At 32.9% G+C, this 20,122-nt stretch overlaps 3 protein-coding genes across 3 annotated transcripts in view; 1 reads left to right on the top strand and 2 right to left on the bottom strand.

Annotated features, from left to right (window-relative positions):
- LOC128169655 (electrogenic aspartate/glutamate antiporter SLC25A13, mitochondrial-like) overlaps nt 1-2,366 on the bottom strand; it is a 13,494-nt gene extending 11,128 nt beyond the window's left edge. Inside the window, exons 1-7 of the mRNA XM_052835786.1 lie at nt 2,263-2,366; nt 2,031-2,099; nt 1,641-1,694; nt 1,168-1,307; nt 934-1,049; nt 561-700; nt 53-199 (exon numbers count right to left, since the gene is read on the bottom strand). Of these exons, the coding sequence (XP_052691746.1) occupies nt 53-199; nt 561-700; nt 934-1,049; nt 1,168-1,307; nt 1,641-1,694; nt 2,031-2,099; nt 2,263-2,283 (687 nt within the window). The 5' untranslated portion in view covers nt 2,284-2,366. The remainder of the gene's footprint in view (nt 1-52; nt 200-560; nt 701-933; nt 1,050-1,167; nt 1,308-1,640; nt 1,695-2,030; nt 2,100-2,262) is intronic.
- LOC128169865 (histone acetyltransferase type B catalytic subunit-like) lies at nt 2,361-11,901 on the top strand. Its single transcript, XM_052835933.1, has 11 exons — nt 2,361-2,447; nt 2,848-2,913; nt 4,083-4,158; nt 4,393-4,516; nt 4,607-4,748; nt 5,016-5,169; nt 5,425-5,529; nt 5,917-6,023; nt 9,086-9,237; nt 9,434-9,550; nt 10,663-11,901. Exons 1-11 carry the CDS (start codon nt 2,441-2,443, stop codon nt 10,828-10,830), a joined length of 1,218 nt encoding a protein of 405 aa, XP_052691893.1. The 5' UTR covers nt 2,361-2,440; the 3' UTR covers nt 10,831-11,901.
- LOC128169756 (aspartate aminotransferase-like) lies at nt 11,893-20,122 on the bottom strand. The gene is made up of 12 exons (XM_052835864.1): nt 19,687-20,122; nt 18,281-18,418; nt 17,486-17,613; nt 17,146-17,209; nt 16,838-16,877; nt 16,389-16,479; nt 14,023-14,088; nt 13,471-13,584; nt 13,234-13,316; nt 12,904-13,057; nt 12,453-12,629; nt 11,893-12,157 (listed from the first exon to the last, which is right to left on the bottom strand). The coding sequence occupies exons 1-12, from the start codon at nt 19,886-19,888 to the stop codon at nt 12,119-12,121; spliced, it is 1,296 nt and encodes a 431-aa protein (XP_052691824.1). The 5' UTR covers nt 19,889-20,122; the 3' UTR covers nt 11,893-12,118.

Genomic DNA, 20,122 nt, shown 5'->3' with positions numbered 1-20,122 from the left:
TACAGAGAACGACTTCACTTATTTCTACCCCATGGGTTACTATAGTACTTACTGTCACCAGATTTTCTTTCACAAAGGGTGTGAGAAGATAGCTTTTTAATTTGCACATGATCTCCTCAAAGTCCTTGGGATTTATGCTTCCAGTGTCCCCCTTGTCACGCCTTCTGAATGCTTGCAATGCATGTTCTTCATGAAAGTCCTACAAAACACAAGCATGTTTAAAACCATTAAGGTAGACATTTGGTAAATCAAATTATTCTACTGTGTCTTAAAGCTGCATTTTTTCTATGCAGATAGATGAAACATTTGTTTTGAAGATACACGTAGATAAAAACAAAAATACCCCACTTTCTCAACAACAAAAAAAATAAACAAAATAAAACACCAACTTTATCACAAAATTACCGTATGAAAATAAGCAAAAAAATAAAGTGTCGAAGTTTTACACCCCTTATTTGAATGAAGCAATGTTGCTTCCAGATATCATTAATGACATATTTCACCATCATCATGTTGTTTAAATTCAGTCAATAATCTTCAAAACAGAAAGTGAATCTTACATGGATCAGCTGAGTGAACTCTGAGTAAGTAATTTTCCTTTGCTTGTCCTTCCCAAAGTGAAGTGATATAAATTCACTGTTAAAATTGAAGGGAATTTCTCGATTCAGTGTTGTGTGTTTGATAATATCTTCAAATTCACCTGCAATATAAATTTGAAATCTCCATGACATTATAAACACAGCAGTTGATGATTATACATTATGATAAATACTTTACCTTTCAAAACAGAGACCTTATATGTGTGAAATATTATGAAAGGTAAAGTACACAAAATTATAGTTTCAGTAAATCAAAATAGATCATGATAAAGTTTCTTAGGGGTTTCTTCCATGGTTATCTCACAATGCATGGCTATAAAACAAGTACACTCACTGCATGAAAGATATCCATTCCCATTCCTGTCAAAAACCTGGAAGGCCAGAGCATACATGGCATCAGGCAGGCAAAGAAGGGCCTCAAAGGCCTGAAACTCTGTAAAGGAAATCTTCCTGAAAAAAAATAATTCAGAAGAAAATGTTAGCAGCGTCCCAATCAATATATATTATGTGTGTGTGTTCTCTCTCTCGGCATAACAATATTAACAATAAAATGGTCAACTCTTCTTACCCATCTCTGGAGGTGTCTACACTGGAAGCGAACAGCTTCAATGTGTATTCATCACAATTCTCGCCAAGAAAGCCCAGGTACCTCTGTATGAGATCGCCATAGGTCATGTACTGTTCCCCATCTTCTACAACACTGGCATACTAGATTAAGAAGGTTTGTTCAGGTGAATTGGTTGATATAACTTGTTATAATCAAAAGGCATAGACATGGATAATTTGGGCGTCAAATTTTTATAATATTACAAAACTTAATTAAATTTGAGATAAATTTAAGTAAGCAATGCGTGCAAGGTATTCTGCTTTTTAAAATAATTGTTCTTTCTGCAATTATAGATTAACAAAAGAATTTCAAAGAATCCTGTTTATTGTTACTTCTAGAAATAGAACAAATTGTAAAAGTGATACCCCTGTTAAGGCCCATTGGCAAGGTATATCCATCATTAAAACAATGAAAAAGAATTCTACTGTTCTTACCTGCGAAAATATTTCTTTCAACTGATCTTGATCAGCTCTCTTAAATACTTCCACCTGCAAATAGTTTTATATATATAGTATACTGGTAAATTTTTGATGCTGCTGATATTAGAACAAAAAAAATTAGGCCTATATAAATTTTTTTTTTTTTGGTTTGGTCACATTGGCTAATGGACAAAATAGCAATGTAAAGTAACCCAAATGACCACCAAAAATCAAACTGAAACTAGACTGTTTACCAACGGGAAGTAACTCTTTCAAGGTAACAAGTCATGCCCTTCAGGGCAAGGGGGTCTTGTATAATTGATAATAAAACATGAGATCAATGAATGCAAAACAAAAATTCATTTTTTATGAAGATAAAACTTTGAAAAAACTTTTCTATCTCACCTTCCTATGTTTCACTTCACATTGTGCTGTCTTGATGGGCCAAACTTTGGAAACAATTTCAAGAAGATGCTGAAAATAAATTAAATATTTAGTCACAACGTGCAAACTTGGTCATTTTTAATAAATATTATGGGACCATAACATAATTTAATATCGTTGTCTTTTCATTTTCAAAGCAGGTTGGCTTTCAAGGGCTTCAAATCCTGCAAAACATGACACTGCGATAACTCACGTCTTTGCCATTAGCCGCCATGTCTCGCTAACAGAAAAGATCATGCTCTCATTTTCATACGATTGGTTATCCCCTTTTCGAGTGCCGTGATCGCAGCAGACGTGTCAAGGACAATGCATGTTAAGAATCGATAAACCTAGAGAGTGTACGAAAATCAACCACTTCGGAAGTCAGAAAAATGGCGGGTAAGACGATATTTTTGTTGTCTCAGACAAAAACTTCATTAATAAAAATAATCCTTTGAACGGTTTTAAGAATAGTCAAGATTACTTTAAAATTTTGGGTAGTTATGAAATAAATCCTCAGACATATTAAAGAGCACAAACTCGTAATGCAACATTTTTTTTCTTCTTTCTTTAGTTCGAAATTCCTCTGTAGATTATCACAGGCATGCATTATATGCTCTTTAGGAAATACTCAAACGTAAATTAGTGTATTTTGGAGTATACCAGTGACGTATTATAGTATATACGTCTCTGATTATACAAAAATAAAAAACAATCTGCTCATGCATTTTATGTTAACATTTATTTGTTAAAAAATTAAAAGAAAATTAACCATATTTTATCACCACTCCTTTTTCAGGTTTGACAAAAAATAAATATGATGTATATAAATGCTCAGCAAACGACGCCATACATTTCAAGCTTGGTAAGTACCAAATTTGTAGGTAATAAAGTGTATAGCAAAGCTAATGTTGGTTCACATTGTTTTCCTTTGTTTCGCCATTCATTTATGATAAATGAGTTTTTCCAAATTTTTATGAAGGGTGGAAAGTCCTTTAAAAATTTTCTAGTGCAAAAAGTTTATTTAATAGACTATATACTCCTGACTTTCATTAATTTCAGCCTGTACATTAGTGCTGAAACGAATACCATAAATCAGTATTCGAATATTCGTGAGTACTATTCGATTCGTATTCGAATATTCGTAGACGTCATAGACAATGTATTAAGCATATATGATAGTTTGTATTACGAAGTGGGTGTATGTGTAGACTGCTTAAACATGTCATGATCAGTTCGAAGTTGACACTTAATGCATGAGTATCCATTGAATTTGGTGCGCATTTAATTTTTAAGCAAATAATAATAATAAAAATTTCCATCAACTACAATCAAAAGATTTATTACTTCTTTAATAATATACTGCAGTCCTGACTCCTGGATGGGACCGATACGTAACTTCGTAATTCATTTCAAATATTTCCGCCATGTTTGATATAGTATTAAACAGAAAGCTGATAACGCTCATAACTCCGGAAATGTTCTGTTTATTAAAAAAAAAACTAATTATATCGAGGTATCTTTTAGAAAAAACTTTCGATGTACCTTTCGATATTAACTCTCCGTAGCTCACACTCGTTCAAACAGTTTTTTCCTCAGCGTCTGACATGAATTGAAAAATCCAGAATGTTTGTCTCTGTTCGATGTAAACCCTGCTTTTACTTTCAAGGTAAACAAGCATGGCGGAAGAGTCTATTACTGGGTTCAGTAATAGACTCTACCAAGCATGGCAGTCATAGATGGCTTTATATTTACTTTCGTTCCGAGTAAAATGAAATAACACGATGCTGCATAGTTTACAGTGCTTGATATGGGTGTTTAACATGTGATCGAATATTTGAATGCTAAATATACATTCGAATATTAGAAATTTACTATTCATTCACGAATATTCGAACATTCGTTTCAGCACTACTGTACATGGTGTTAAAATCTTAGATTGAATAGAAACTAGTCCTGAGAAAGAGAGAGTTGATTAAAATGTTGAATATGTTCGTATTAATTTCATCAAATTCAGTTGACTTTTTTTTTTAGTGAGAAAAGAAGAAGACCTTGATGATGATAAGTCAACATTTCTTCCAGAGATGACACATCAAGTGTTTGGAGAAAAGTAAAGCATTATTAATTCATTTACCTCTGTCTCTTTTTTAAAGATATTATAATATGCAATATGGAAATGATTAAAACAGCATTGCAGAAAAGCAAATATTTAATTTTGCAGAAAAGCGAATATTTAATTTTTCTCTATCTTATGCATGTACATGTACATTCAGGGATTTTTTTGTGGATCTTGTTAATGTACAGTTATACTTTCATATCATTTAGCATTTTGCTCTTTGAACAGCGAGAGTATATTTGGATACAAAGACTTGACTGTAGAGATGTATTACACTGCTGCCAAGTTGACCCCATTCATAAATCTACAGTACATCACAAAAATTGTTCCAGAATTACACGAAGGACTCCAGGTACAAATATAAGAATTATCAATATTAAGATCTTATCTTCATATATAATGTTAATGGTTTAAAATAAAATTATTTACCATGAATTTTCAGCCTGATGATGTCATCGGGAAGCTTCAGGAGGTCATTCCCCCTGGCTTTCTGACCAGCAGAGATGCCTTCATTAATTCGATACCTAAAGATGCTGAATTTAAACCCTATGGAAAACTTGTGCATTCATTTACAGTTCACAAAGGTACATTTACTTATTCATGTCGTTGATTTTGTTTCAGAATATAAACCTATTATATTCCCCCCTTTCATAGATCTAACAGTATTTATGGTACATGATAAAAGATAATACCAGGTAATGATTAATTTTTCAAGTTAGTGCATATCTTTGACATTTGTTTTGTATTTGCATTTTATTGCATTCTATTGCATTTGAGGCAATTTTTGAAACTGAAAACGTTAATTTCCAAATTGCAAAAAAAATATACATGTATTTTTATGTATCTTACAGAGGGAAGAGACAGGCAATTTGAAATCTACAAGACGGGTATTGAAGCCCCAGGTTTCCGTGATTACCATGAGAAATTACAAACATTCATCTTGTTCTTTATTGATGCTGCCTCATTCATAGATGTGGATGATGAGCGATGGCAGTTCTTTTTGCTGTATGTGGTACATAATATTGAAAACATCACAATTTCTCATATATTCCACCCATTCTGCTTTGAAAATTAAGGAAATAATGCAAATTTCTGTGGTAGAAGTTTAATAAAATACATTAAATATAGCAACATGTTTCTTTTATAAAAACATTGAAGTAATATAGTAGTTAAAGTTTATAAAGAAATGGAGCAGGATATTTATACATAGTGTCATATTCCTTTTAAAATATAGTTTAGAAAAAAAAATTGTATTTGTAGATTTGAGAAATATAAGTACAATGGAAATCCAATGTATGCTGTAGCTGGATACATGACCATATACAATTATTATGCTTACCCAGAGAAAGTGCGCCCTAGAGTCAGGTACATCGCTCAGTTAGAGCCCTTTGTATCACTAAGAATGGATGCTGACCCAAATAGTATTTGCCTTCAGGTTTAATTGACAAGTCCTAGCAGACCCATTGTTTTATTTGACTTTATTAAAGTTTAACAGCTATACAGCAAAGTGCTATGAAAAACAAATTTGATTTCATTGTAAATATAGTTCATTATATCCAATAACTTTGTAATAGAGTTTTAGAAAATGGAATAAAACTGACCTTGTTTTATGTAAGCATGGATTTGTTGCAGGTGTAAAATTTCTAACCAAGCTTTACTTGCTCTAGATATTATAAATTTGTTTTTCTATGTACATGTTAAAGACTGAATGTTATTTGCAATTTGCATTCTCATTTTCGAAATAATTTGTAGTCAAGTGCTAGTCCTGCCCCCGTTCCAGAGGATGGGTCTGTGTGCTGAGATGCTGCAGACCTTCTACAACGACGCATACAGGAGAAAGGAGGTGCTGGACATCACAGGTAAAGACAGGCAGTTTATGTGTTGTGAACTGTATTGTAGAAATCATTGAATAGACCTGTTTTGCAATTTTCACAGTGCTACATGTACCTACCGATGTTTTTATAACATTTTTAGCTCACCGAGACGAAGTCAAGGAGAGCTTATGCTATACCCTCGGCGTCGGCGTCGGCGGTGGCGTCGGCGTCGGCGTCCGGACCTGGTTAAAGTTTTTGTTGCAGGTCCTGTATCTAAGCTATTACTTGTCCTATCTTCACCAAACTTGCATGGATGATGCATCTGGACCTACTTATGGACTTGAAAGACTTGGATGCTGAATCTGGGTCCTAACTTTCAGATGCTTGAGGAGGTTAAGGTTGTTGGACCAGGTTAAAGTTTTTGTTGCAGGTGCCCTTTGATAGCAATATCTTAGTTACTGCTGGTCCGTACTTCACCAAACTTGCATGGATGGTGTGCCTTATGATACTGATGCACCAGACAGGCTTGAGTGCTGAATCTGAGCTATAGGTTTCGGATGCTGGAGGAGGTTAAGGTTTTTGGAGCAGGTTAAAGTTTTTGTTGCGGGTGCCCATCGATAGCAATATCTAAGTTACTACTGGTCCTAACTTCACCAAACTTGTATGGATGATGCGTCTTATGATACTGATGCACCTGACAAGCTTGAATGCTGAATCTGAGCAATAGGTTTTGGATGCTGGAAGAGGTTAAGGTTTTTAGAGCTAGTTAAAGTTTTTGTTGCAGGTGCCCTCTGATGATTATATCTTAGTTACTACTGGTCCTAACTTCACCAAACTTGTATGGATGGTGCGTCTTATGATACTGATGCACCTGACAAGCTTGAATGCTGAATCTGAGCAATAGGTTTCGGATGCTGGAGGAGGTTAAGGTTTTAAGAGCTGGTTAAATAAAGTTTTTGAAACAGGTGCCCTCTGATGATGATATCTTAGTTATTACTTGTCCTTACTTCACCAGACTTCCATGGATGGTGTGTCTTATGATACTGATGCACCTGACAGGCTTGAATGCTGAGTCTGGTTTCGGATGCTGGATAAAGTTAAGTTTTTAGGAACAGGTCACATGTTTAATAGATGAGAGTACTATTTCAAACTTGCATAGTTGATTTAACTGTAATATGAATGAATCGCAGAGGTAGCTTCAGATGCAGAGCTTGATCTCCATTATCAAGGATGCTAAAAAATAAATCTTAGTTATTACAGATCCTAACTTCACTAAACTTGAATGGATGGTGTGTCTTATGATACAGATGCACCTGACAGGCATGGATGCTGATTCTGAGCCATAGGTTGCGGATGCTGGAAAAAGTTAAGGTTTTAATTGCTAGTGCCCTCTGATTATGATATCTTAGTTATTACTGGTCCAAACTTCACCAAACTTGCATGGATGATGCGTCTTATGATACCAATGCACCTGATGGGCTTGAATGCTGAATCTGAGCCATAGGTTTCGGATGCTGGATGAGGTTTAGTTTTTTGGAACAGGTCACATGTTTTATAGATGATAGCTTGCATAGTTGATTTAACTTTATTATAAATTAAATGCAGAGGTTGCTTAAGATGCAGAGCCTGATCTCCATTATCAAGGATGCTAAAGAAATCTCCTACCTCACTCAAACCAGCTCAATAGATAGATGTGTTTGTTGATAAATGATATAACATGATTCCTATGATAAAGTATTGTATGATATGAAACAATATTGTTTGATATGATACAATATGATATATTATGTTATATTATAAAAAGTTATATGATAAGATATGATATTGTATCATTTTTTTGATATTTTATGATATGATATTGTATCATGATATTGTTATGTATAGTATTGTATATTATGATACAATATTGTATAATATTATATTGTATTTTTAATTTATTATTTTATCACATGATACAATTACATAAGATATTGCAAAATATAATATTGTATCCTATGATACAATATTATATATTCTATAATATTGTATCATACAATATTGTATAATATGATATTGGTTTCAGTAATATAGAATTATATCACATGAAATTGTATTATATGATATTGTAATATTATATAATATTGTATCATACGATATTGTATGATATGATATTGGTTTATATGATATTGTAATATCATGTGATATTATCATATCACATGAAATTGTATTATATGATATTGTAATATATATTATTGTGTCATATGATACAATATGTATAATATAATAATGTATTTTATAATATTTTACTTTATCACATAATATTGTATCATTTGATAAGATACAATGTTGGAATCAAATTATATTGTATTATATGATATAATATCATATAATGTATCAAATATGTTTCAGTGTCATTCAATACAATATCATACTATATTATACAATATAATATCATGTTTCAATGTTATGATGTATTATGTAATATGATATTGTAATATAATAATATATTGTATTATATTTTATGATATTGTATTATGTGATCAAATACAATAAGGTATAACACAATACAATGTCATATCATACGTTACAATATAATATCTCATTATTGTTTATTACGGTATTTTATTGTATTATATGATATATATTATAAATATGACATGATGCAATATTTCATTTTATATCATTGTATTGATTAACATATGAACATATGATTATCATAAAAAATTTTATCAGATGATATACGATATTTTGTCAAAACAGAATCCATGAATATCCAAGATCATAAAGTATGATTTTCATATAAAATGATAAAGGTGGTCTTATGAAGGTGATGTCTCATAATGGTGATGCTCCGTCTCGGTGAGCTTAGTAATCTATGATTACCTATGTTTTGATTTTTAAAAAAGTGATTTATTGTGTTACAAACTCGGTATACAGAGTTCCTGTCATATTTTACTCAAAATTATTCATATTGCTGATTTATTTTTGTAGCTTATGTTATTTCAGTTTATAAACATGTATGTCAATGTATTACTTGCACTTGCGTATCCTTTGCAACGAAAATTACATGTACCTGTATACAATCTACATATTTTTAATTGCTTAAAAAATACTTTTTTTCTAAATAGTTGAGGATCCATCAGAAAACTTTCAGAGAGTGAGAGATTTTGTGGATGTCAAGAATTGCCAGGGTCTTTCATCATTTCAGCCATCAAAACTCCTCAAAGGTTTCTCAGAAGAAATGCAGAAGGAGGCCAGGGAAAAATTCAAACTCAATAGGGTAGTGATAAATTACTTTATTCTTTTTTTGGCTCGTTTTCTTTGTGCATGTACATTGCTAAAAGTGACAAATGGAACTCGTATATATATAGATACTTCAGTCTCTTTGAATACTTAATTATTTTGTACTGAACAATTTTTTTTGCCTGCATATGTACTGTACTTTGCATGATTGTACATGTATAAACATTTTGTAGAGACAAGCTAGAAGGGTGTACGAGATTTTGCGGTTGAAGGCAACGGACATGAGTGACAAAGAACAGTACAAGTCATACCGACTGGATATGAAGAAGAGGCTCAATGCTCCATTTCAGGTAAATGCAACACATGTATTTTTTTTTCTACACATATGTAAGGGACTAGATAATCTTTTATTGGTACAGTACATTTTGCAGGTAAATTCAGTTTATACAAAGATTTTTTCATATGCATGGTTTCATAATCATATGCATTTGTAGGTTAAACACCCACACACTTTTGAATTATACTCATGTATTTTCTGAACCAACCTGAAAAATTGAAAAATTGACCTAGCGTTAGATACCAATCAGGTTCAATTCAATTACTGAATTTTAGAAATTGAGTTTAATAAAGCCATATGATATACACTGTAGGTAACTTAGCTAAAGTTAGTGATTGTATCAGACCTGCTAAATAGCATCATGAATGAAACTTGGACTGTCGTACAGACTCCAATACTTATTTTGGGTTTAGTTAAATCTGCTTGCAAGATATTTTGTTGCTGACTAAATTTGAAATGCTCAGGATATATGATATACAATAAATTAAGAACGACTATGCTTTTCTTTTTATTTATTTAAATTTTGTGATACAAACATATCAATGGACCAATTGCTTCTTCATGCATCACAAATTTATACTTTTGGTTTTATCAAAGTCACATAATTATTTCAAAATCATTGAAAGAAAGGTGAACATTTTGCAAATGTTAAATCTAATTGCATTACGCATACACATACAGTTTATTAAACATAACCTATAATTGGTATGTGTACCTGTATAAAACATTCTTTTATCTCCACCTGGATCCATAGGTGTACATTTTCAAATGCTTAACATCTTAAATATAGCTAAATTTCTGCTACATTTCAATGTTTAAGGTATCTTGTGATATGTTTGGTACTGTGAAATCATTAAAATTCGTGGGGACCAATTTTCGTGGATTGCTTAAAATTTACAGGTTTGTGGGGACGTAATTTCGTGTATTTTCGTAAACGTACAAAAGGATTATGACTTTATAGCCCTACTTTATTAATTCGTGGGGATGTTAATTCATGGATAAGAGGTGCCCACAAATTCCACGAAAATTGAACCACCACGAAATCTAATGATTCCACAGTATTTTAAATTTTATTTGAAAAATTGATCTGTTTCAAGACTTACAATAATGTACTATTCATTTCAGAAAAATGGTCGAGATTTTGACAAACTCAAGAATGTTCTACGTCCAGATGAATTTTCCGCCACATTAAGCTCCATCACAGAGGATCAGAGACACCAGTATTTAGAGTCCACATTTCAGGAAAATGTAGAAACGTATCGAAAAGTTATAGATCGATTGGCAACACATTAATCTACAGATTCTGCGTAAGTTCTGTGATTGTTTTGGCAACGGAAAGTTTGTGCATCTCAACATTTACCTGATGGAAACTGGTATTTTCTTTTTGGTTGTTTGGGGATTTTCAAATAGGGGGAGGTCAAAATTAATATCTCATTACATAATCATTGTTGTTTCATAAAGTGAAGAATTGTGGAAAAAAACACCTATAAATTGTGGTATTTTCTAGTCCCAGTGTTGTCTAACAAAACACTACCTGTACATCACCACTGCTCATTTTGCAGTAAAAGCAGGTTTTGTGGACTGTTATAGTGTGTTCAGTTTATAAAACTAAAGCTAAAACATCCATTTTCTTTCATTTTCTATTACTATATGATCTGTATAAATGGTTATGTTGTTATGTGTATGTGCCTTGACATTTTATCATTTGACTTTGCACTTGATGAGTTTATCTACATGTCCTTTATTTTCCCTGCATGGCTGTGCAAAGTACATGTACTTGTGTACTGAATTGCTGATTTCAAAGTAAAAACGCAGAATATATAAGATCAAAAAGTTAAAGTCAACAAAAATTAGGTGAAGGTCATTAATGAAAGTCAAATATGCCACCACAATTACAGATGAGATGTAATTTATTTGGTTTGTTTAGTGTTTTATTTTCTGTTAATGATGTGTAAACCACACATTTTATTTGGCATTTGATATTGATGCTCTGCTTATGAATATTGATTTACCTCATGAATTCTAAAAAAAAGATATTTATACACAATTATGTGAGAAGATTGTATATTTAGTGCCATGTTTGTCTTTTTATTTGGGACTACATTGTACAGAACTGGTGTAAGTGTTCTAATATCCCTTTCATTGTGCTGCAAACAGCTGCTCATCTTTTAAGTACAGAAAAGGTAGCTTTAATAATTGATGGCAAGTAGACTAAAGTCTCTAGGGTACCATGTAGTAAATGGTCTCCATGTATCATACATATACATTTTGTATTTATTTTTGTCTTGTGTAAAAGGTGATGAAATAAGGGCGAATGAAATATTCTTCATCTGTTCTCAATAAATTGAAACTATGACCGTTTTATTCTGATTTATTCTTGGCTCTGTTGTAGAGAAAATAACATTTAATGATATATCCATCAGTGATTATGTTTATTACTAGTCTATGAAATTTGTTCGGAAGAAAAAATCCCTCAGTCAATGTCAACGTCTAGATAATTTAGACTTTGGAAAGCACAGCTGATTGTCTTGATCTTTCAGTCTCAGGAGGATCAAAGCCTGCAGTCTGTCCACTTCTTTCTTTAGTGCGATTTCTGGTCTAATACCCATTTCTTAAGTGCCTAAAATGTAAGTTCAGTTGTAGAAAAAAATATACTGAATTTGCTGCCAGGGAGCATTACAGGTTACAATTTCTTGTTTGGTAGAATAAGGATTATTATTTAAGTTATTCAGATGAAATTTTTTTTTATATACCACATGTAGTGTTCAAAGGGACAAACATCTGATAATTTGTAGGGGCATTAAGAAAGTCTACAACTACGATAGCTTTTTTCCTTTATATAAAATGGGTATTCAAAATCTTTAACAAGGGAATTATGGAAACCCAAATTAATTTCTACCATACACATGTATTACCTGGATACCGTCATACACAGGTGTACAATAGTCCTTGACAAAATTTTCTGGCAAATCTTTGTCCATTCCTAAACTTCTGCTGTAGCTCAAAGCATTTCCACCATCAAAAGGAACATAACAAAGCCTGGTGGTTAGTTCATCCACTGGTCGCAGAAAAGCTGGACCACCAGCCATCACCTGACAACAAAGGAAAAAACGCATTCAGAAGTTATATATAGCAGCTTAAATCAATGCCACTGCTTGTTACAGATGATTTATTTTGCTTCCCATACCAAAGTAACAAGCGTGGGTTTCTGTGGATAAATATACATAAAAATGTATAAATTGACTCAAATAAAATGACTTCAAATTGCAGTCTTTCTTGGTGAAAAATATGTAGCAAATATTATTGTAATAATATATAATAATAGCAAATAAGATATTTGAAAAAAAAGGAGAAGTCCCAACATACGGCGACTCCGCACTCGTCTAGTATCGCTTTGCACATCTCCTCACAAGTCTTGATTCCTCGCCTCTTGAGGTTCTCCTTGATTACCTCAAAGTCAGGGAATATGTAGTATCCAGCAGTTGGCTTAACGGCCTTGACCCCCACAGAGGTCAACTCCCTGGTTCAACAAAAAAATTCAATTCAGATGATGCATTATTGTTTTAAATTTTTAGAGAAAAAAAATACACTATCTATACTTTGTGTTGAAATATTAATTTTCAATAAAATTTTCATCAAATTATCTTTTTAAATGGAATTAAAAGCTGATAAATGTTTAGCTAGAGAGATCTTGACCAGTAACAATAAGATCCAACGGCGTCCAGAATCCTTGAGCAGTGTTTGATGTAACTGTCACACAGGTCTAAATTCTGGAACATCTACAGGGAGAGACACGGCAAAATTTCAGTACCATTGAGCAACTTGCGGAATTTAACAAGCAGTTGACGGAATTAATCGAGCAAATGATGGAATATATCGAGCAGTTCACGGAAATTTTCGGGCAATTGAAGGAATTTTTCGAGCTTTGCTTACCTCCGTGGCAGCATATTGTACAGGTGAGGGGGCAGAGGTGTAGGTGTGGCTAGCAGCACTCCTTACGGCTCGTCTTAGGTCCGATAACTGCTTGGGGTACATGTTGTATCCCAGCTACAAGAACCGAAAGTTTTAAGGGAAGTCATTTTTTTCTCTCAAGAATTTGACTGCGAAAGTTGAACTTTCTCAAGAATTTGACTGCAAAAGTTAAACTACGGACGTAAACTAAAATGTTGTACGTTTTTCAAAGTTTCTACGGCACCATTTTTGAAAATGGAATAAACTGGTAAATAAACTATTACTATGATATATACTTGTAAATGCATTTCTTTAATCATCAACTGTATTTTTGTGCATGTGTAAACACCGGTCTATACCAAGAAACTAAAATAAATTGTAAATGTCATGAACATGTTTATCATGTTTTGTCCTCCAGAATTCACAGGTTTGTTGTAACGGAAATTATCATTGAAGATCGTCTGGGCGCATCTATACATCTATAAATGGGGTAGATGAGATTCTTACACTGTTTGGATGTTTGAAATAGCTTACCCTCCATCCCCCAGCACTGGCCCATTTAGACAGCCCGGTACTTATAATGGTTCCTTCTGGGTAAAACTAGAGGGAACACAAATAGCAACTTGATCAGTAATATCGTAACAAAAACACCAAATATATAACGTTAGTACTGTATATCATATTGTGGTCAAAATATCGCTGGATTTATTTTCCGTGAAAAAAAAATCGGTTAATTAAATTCTCCAACAGGGATGTGGTAATTGAAAAAAGTATTTGTAATTGAGTGTAATTAATTACATTTTTCAAAGTAATTGAAAGTAATTGGTAATTGAGTCTGTCTTCAATTACAAGTAATTGAATGTATTTAAATACATTCCAAAAATATTGTGTATTTTCAATTACTTTTCAATTACATCTCAATTACTTTTCTCCAAGTTTAAGATATAATAAAGGTTTCTTATAATGATAAATAGATTTTATACATGTTTGGCAATGGACTTTTGTTTATACAATAATTAAATGTCCCCTAATGTTTCATATGTTTATACAGTATGACACACTGCCCAGAGCAATAGGTAAAGATCTAATTTTGTGGAGGTGTGAACTCCTTCAATACCCAAGAACCCCAATTGATTTTAGACTGAAATGAACGGATTTTAGACTCAAGGGAATCAAAATATCTCATTCTTGTGAATTATAGCAATTATGATTTATATACTGATATGCTGTACTGCCAAAAGTTGTACTTTCTGAATAAACATAGTTTTAATATGTGAATAAAAATTAATTCACTATAGAGAAAATATATTATTCAGAACCAAAAATGAACTCAATGGTACTTAATGAATTTAATGTTAAAGAAATTTTTTAAGAAATCTGATCTGAACTGAACTATACAACCTTTAAAAAAATAACCGTACATAGAGCCCTGTATATCTTATTGTCGTTAATATATGTATATGTTCTCAAGATTTAAAAAAATAAAACTAAAGTATTTGAAATGTAATTAATTACATTTATCAAAGTAATTGAGAGTAATTAATTACATTTTAAAAAATCAATGTAATTGTAATTGCAAGTAATTGATAAAATTGTCAATGTATTTGAAAGTAATTAATTACTTTTCAAAGTAATTGAACCCAACTCTGTTCTCCAATACAGAGAAATCCAACAGACCAAAACTACAGTATAAGAAAACATTTTTTCTAACAACTTGCTAAGACCTGACAAAAATTAATCACATTTCGAATGCTTTTAGAGCATAGCTGAATGTTTTGTATTGAATTAGAATTTTTAAGTTTTATTTAACAAATCGGCGCGAAATCAATTTTTAGAGCGCAAGCAAAGTCATTCTTGCACAAATTAGAATTGTATCGATTGCTAGTTTATTCACTGCATACATTATAAAGAAGATGGGGGAATAAGATGGCGCAAATGCCCATTCGGTTTAGTAGTGAAAAATTTATTTTTCCCCAATTAAATCTATTCAAATATATTATAATACAACTTTGCAAAAGCAATATTTCTAACTATAGTCAGTTTTTGAGATATTTAACAATAAATAAATAAAAAAAATATTGTCGGAAATTTTGGTGGTATCGAACCCGTAACATAAAAACGCTAGATATATAAGGTTAGCTTATGCCAGGTACTCTAACCACTGAGCCATTTCAGGCACAACAAAGTGGGCTTTTTAAATATTATGTGTGACTAAGGTCACGAACTACCGGACTTGTATTATTTTTTCAAAACGTTCAGTTGATGGTATTTTTTTTATGTATAGTGGGTCATCTCTCCACGTTTTTGTTGATTGAAATCGGTTTGTTTTCCAATAGACCTTAATTAGACTATGAAAAAAATATGGAGCACAGACCCACTCTATAAAAGAAAATGCCTTGAAGTTCTAAAAAATGACAGTATTTGCAGGTTTTGATACGTATACGCTTGTTTGAGGCAACATATTCCAAGTATTGAACATACCTATAGGTTAAAAATCAATGATTCGTTAAATATATATTGTTTTAAAAGATTTTAAAAAAAAACATCAGATTTATTGATACTTTAATTTTTCAGTAGCCTGTCCGATTGCGTATGGGCATTTTATACGCCTTATCCACCAATCTTCTTTAATCGGTTTGATGTGTCAAAAAATCTATTGGCATCGCATTCGAGTCCCCACGACAGACAGTATAGATTTAAAGCAACATTGCATGAAAAAGGAGAAGAGTTCCCATTCATAGAATGACTTCAATCGCAGATATTTTACACATTCGTTTTGGGGTTGGGTTTTTCCTCATTTCTTTCATTTTTGAAAGTGTAACAGTATAATTGTTTTACTGCGTGAAAGTTTTTTTTTCGTTACGATATTTTTTTGCAATATTCTGTCTTCAGATTCTTACCTTAGCTAGGGACACGTGCTTTTGGTCGTATCGAATTCTGGAGTAGATTTCGTCCGACAGCACAATGATATTATGTTTCCTAAACGTATTGCTGAAAATGAAATCATTTCTTTGTCAGTAGCAATATCATGAATGCCAACCGTTCATCTAAGTACTAGCACATTTAAAACTTTTACTGGATTTTCCTCTGACAAACGATTACTGTGTAGAACTCGTTCATGCGTGGATCCAGAAATTTCCCCTGGAAGGGGAGGGGTTTGAGAGATAATTTTGTTTGACGGAGATAGTCCAAGATCTATTTTTGATAATTCTATTATATATGTGAATTTAATAAAATTGAAATTTCCAGGGTTTAGCGTGTGCAGGGGTCCGGAGCTCCCCTGTCCCATCTAGATCCCCGCATGATGTTAATATTCGACTTTTTATACCGGCATAGTTATTCTGGTTACCTTAGCTCCTGTAGTTCTGTCGCAGTATAACATGTTCCGGCTGAAACGGAACTGGCTTTAATTTCACAAATTACACACGCTTTAATTTATGATAACCTTTGCAATATTTTTTTGTGAAAAATTCACAAATATTCAATTCCTAAATTTTTACAAGCGCCTTGTTTTGTATCAGTAAAATAGTACAGAAAATATTGGTCCTTCATTTAAGATTGCAACGGTGAAATATTTTGTTTTTCATGAATAAAGAAAAATTCATGTCTAATATCCATCTCCAACAACACAACTTCGTACGACTTATTTATTCTTACTTGGATTGTCGGGGTTATTTAGAATCAGAAGTCGGTTCTTTTTCAGTTGGTTCTTGTTCACAAACTGCGAAAAAAGGACAAAAGGAACACAACTGTGAAAGCATTTTACACAAAAAAACTATGCAATGTTTTAGGGGTTTTTTTTCATATGTTTTGTAAGTCATGACTTTAATTTATGTTCTGTATACTATAGAAATGCAAACTTTTTGTCATACACATATATACATATTGTAGAATCTGCATACATAAGTGCAAAAAAAAGGCAAACCTAAATTATTGTAGTCAGATAAATGTATGTAATTGTCTAATTATACATATCCTGAGTATTTTAAAAACTTGCATCGTCAATTATCTTTGGCGAGATTTTCCAGGCGTCCTCTAGACCCGTCTCTATCACGAACGGTTCGTGGTGAGCTAGGCGGGCCTGTGGTTTGTAAGTTGTCCAAGACGGAGATATCACTAAAACGTCTGAAACAAAATTGGAATATTTTCTGCATTTTTGTATTTAGGCAAAAACTGTAAAGTAACACAAGTATATACATAATATTATTTATATCACAACTGAGATAATCGTCGGAAACCCACGGTTGATTACCCAGGTAGTCTGCGTTCCATAGAGAGATGAACGAAGCGTAATCAACCATGGTTTTACTGCGATGAATTGATGAGACAAATTATACAGTAAACTATATTTTGGGTAAGAAAGGAGAAAGACTTGCCCGAACATGAACTAGCTACAGCTATATTCAAATTATTGTTATGTTGATGTAATGGAAACATTAATTTTTTAATTAAAAACCCTTACCTTTAATTTAACCTAAGAGCCCCCCCCCCCCCCCCGGGCCCATTGAATTTTTTTTCATACATGTATGACCGATATAAAGATATTTTCATCAAATATGAAATACATATCGCATAAAAATTATATGCTGACCTAAAACCTAGTCTACCACAGCATTTACAGATGATAATAATTGACATCGGTATAAATACTATGGTTGAAAATACATGTATTTTGATATTAAACGCTGAGCAAATATGTTTAAGTATGCTTCTTGAGAATTGTAGGCAGATAGTTTTAAAATTACATAATATTTTAAACTACCTCTTCATTTGACTGTAAACGCTTATTTACCTCCATTGAAGACGTGCATAACCAGGTAGATCAGCTCCTTACTCCCGGGTCCCACCACGATCTCCTCAGGGTCAAGGTCATCAAATCCATCATATTTCTGGTGAAAATCGCATATTGCTTGTCGCAGCTGCTTCAGCCCTTTGTGATTAAAAATAAAACATGCATGTACATATATGTTACAATCGTGATCAACGCTTACTATTAGTCATTGACTCATGAATGAAACTTTTCTTCCAGCGATGCCACCCACCCCAACTACCCCTAGCCATTATTTTCCTTTTTTTTCTCTTTTACAAAACCACACTTTTTAACCCTTTTATTTGTTCTCTTTCAAAAAGTGGACAGGCGTGAAGTCAATGTCAGATCATTTTTCTAATGATACGGACACTGCATGTAAAAACCAACCGTATTGGAAAGGTGTCATAATTTTGCATCAGATAAAATCAATTTTCTTTCAAAATGCATTGTTCAATGGCACTATAATGATTCAGTATATAGTTGTGAGATAACCATAACATTGATTAATTCAATTTTATATGGAGACCCGATTTCAATTCTCTCGGTAATCAGATCCTAGCTCACTGTAAGAAATTCTCTAAATATTCAAAAGGTGATCATGCAGTCACTGTAAAATTTATTTAGGGATAAATCTGTGTCTCTGAACTTTTAAAACTTTCTTTGCAAGTGCTGCATTGTAGGATACCCACGGGGGATACTAGTAAGTAAAAAAAGACGCGAGTACCCGCATAGGTACATGTATCCGACGATGATTGTGCTGTATATGATCAACATATATTTAACAACGAAATATCGAGAGATATCTTTTTAAACTTGAAAGATATTTCTGTATGTCTGAGAGATATCAGATAAACATGTGCTAGATATCAGACAGAACATTTGAAACCTTAATGAAACCTTAAATAAAGTATACAAGTGACCACCAATTTTTTAATCTCATTTTTTATTACATGTGATTCTCTCTTCTCTCTCTCTCTCTCTCAGATTAATTTAATCTGTCATATTTACCAATTTTCGTGGGTGGTTCGAATGTGTGGCCTTCGGTAAGATAAGATTCACGTACATGTTAGCATGTTATCTTGCCTAATTGTTTTTCACATAGAAACGAAAAAATTCTAACTCAAAACACATTCTTTAAGTGACTGACTTTGCTCTTGTACTGTATACGAGCACAGGCACCTGGATTTTTATCAATAAGTCGCTTAATAAGTCATATATCGAAAAATTCTACCCCTACTGTGTATTCGTATATAGTAGGGGTAGAATTTTTCGATATATGACTTATTAAGCGACTGATTGATAAAAATTCAGGTGCCTGTGCTCGTATACAGTACAAGAGCAAAATGAAAGTTAGTTATGCTTCCGATCAATATAACGCAGGAACCTACCTGCTACGGGGAGATAGGCATTTTCCCCAGCATGGTCCTTCAATGCCTGCACGGCCGATTCCACGACTGGAAAAGGCGACTGTCCAAACGCAAAATGGTAAATCTTTCTCCCAGACTGAATCAAGTCCCGTATATGTTCGTTGAACAAAAGATTGGAGGCAGGGGCATACTCGGCTAAATCCGTCCTGACCAGGTCTGTCATTGCCGCTGGTATATTTATCTTTCCGGTTAGGAATAAGAAGGTCGCTCGACGCTCTGGCTAAATCAGCTGATTTTATTGGAAATTTTCCACATCGTACGCAGAAAGTGTAAACAGAGAGTAAATCCAGTGAACGCAAACTAAGTGGAGAACTGGAGTATGCAGATTAAGATATATTTGTTTGAACAGAATGTGGCCATTTCTTCTTTACATTTGATTCTATTTTCTATGATCATC

This window comes from Crassostrea angulata, chromosome 1, assembly GCF_025612915.1.
Source record: "Crassostrea angulata isolate pt1a10 chromosome 1, ASM2561291v2, whole genome shotgun sequence".
NCBI classification, from domain to species: Eukaryota; Metazoa; Mollusca; class Bivalvia; order Ostreida; family Ostreidae; genus Magallana; species Magallana angulata.
Note: the sequence above shows the minus strand (reverse complement) of the source record. Positions and strands in the feature narration are given on the sequence as shown.

Bases quoted from the DNA above. Each gene is read 5' to 3' on its own strand.
- LOC128169756 (XM_052835864.1), bottom strand. From the start codon at position 19,888: ATGACAGACCTGGTCAGGACGGATTTAGCCGAGTATGCCCCTGCCTCC. The intron at 17,614-18,280 runs GTAAATAAGCGT...ATTTTGTTTCAG, and splicing joins TATGCACGTCTTCAATGGAG to ACGTTTTAGTGATATCTCCG. The intron at 12,630-12,903 runs GTATGTTGGGAC...CTTTGTTGTCAG, and splicing joins TAGACGAGTGCGGAGTCGCC to GTGATGGCTGGTGGTCCAGC.
- LOC128169865 (XM_052835933.1), top strand. The intron at 2,914-4,082 runs GTAAGTACCAAA...TTTTTTTTTTAG, and splicing joins CGCCATACATTTCAAGCTTG to TGAGAAAAGAAGAAGACCTT. The intron at 5,170-5,424 runs GTATGTGGTACA...TTGTATTTGTAG, and splicing joins CGATGGCAGTTCTTTTTGCT to ATTTGAGAAATATAAGTACA.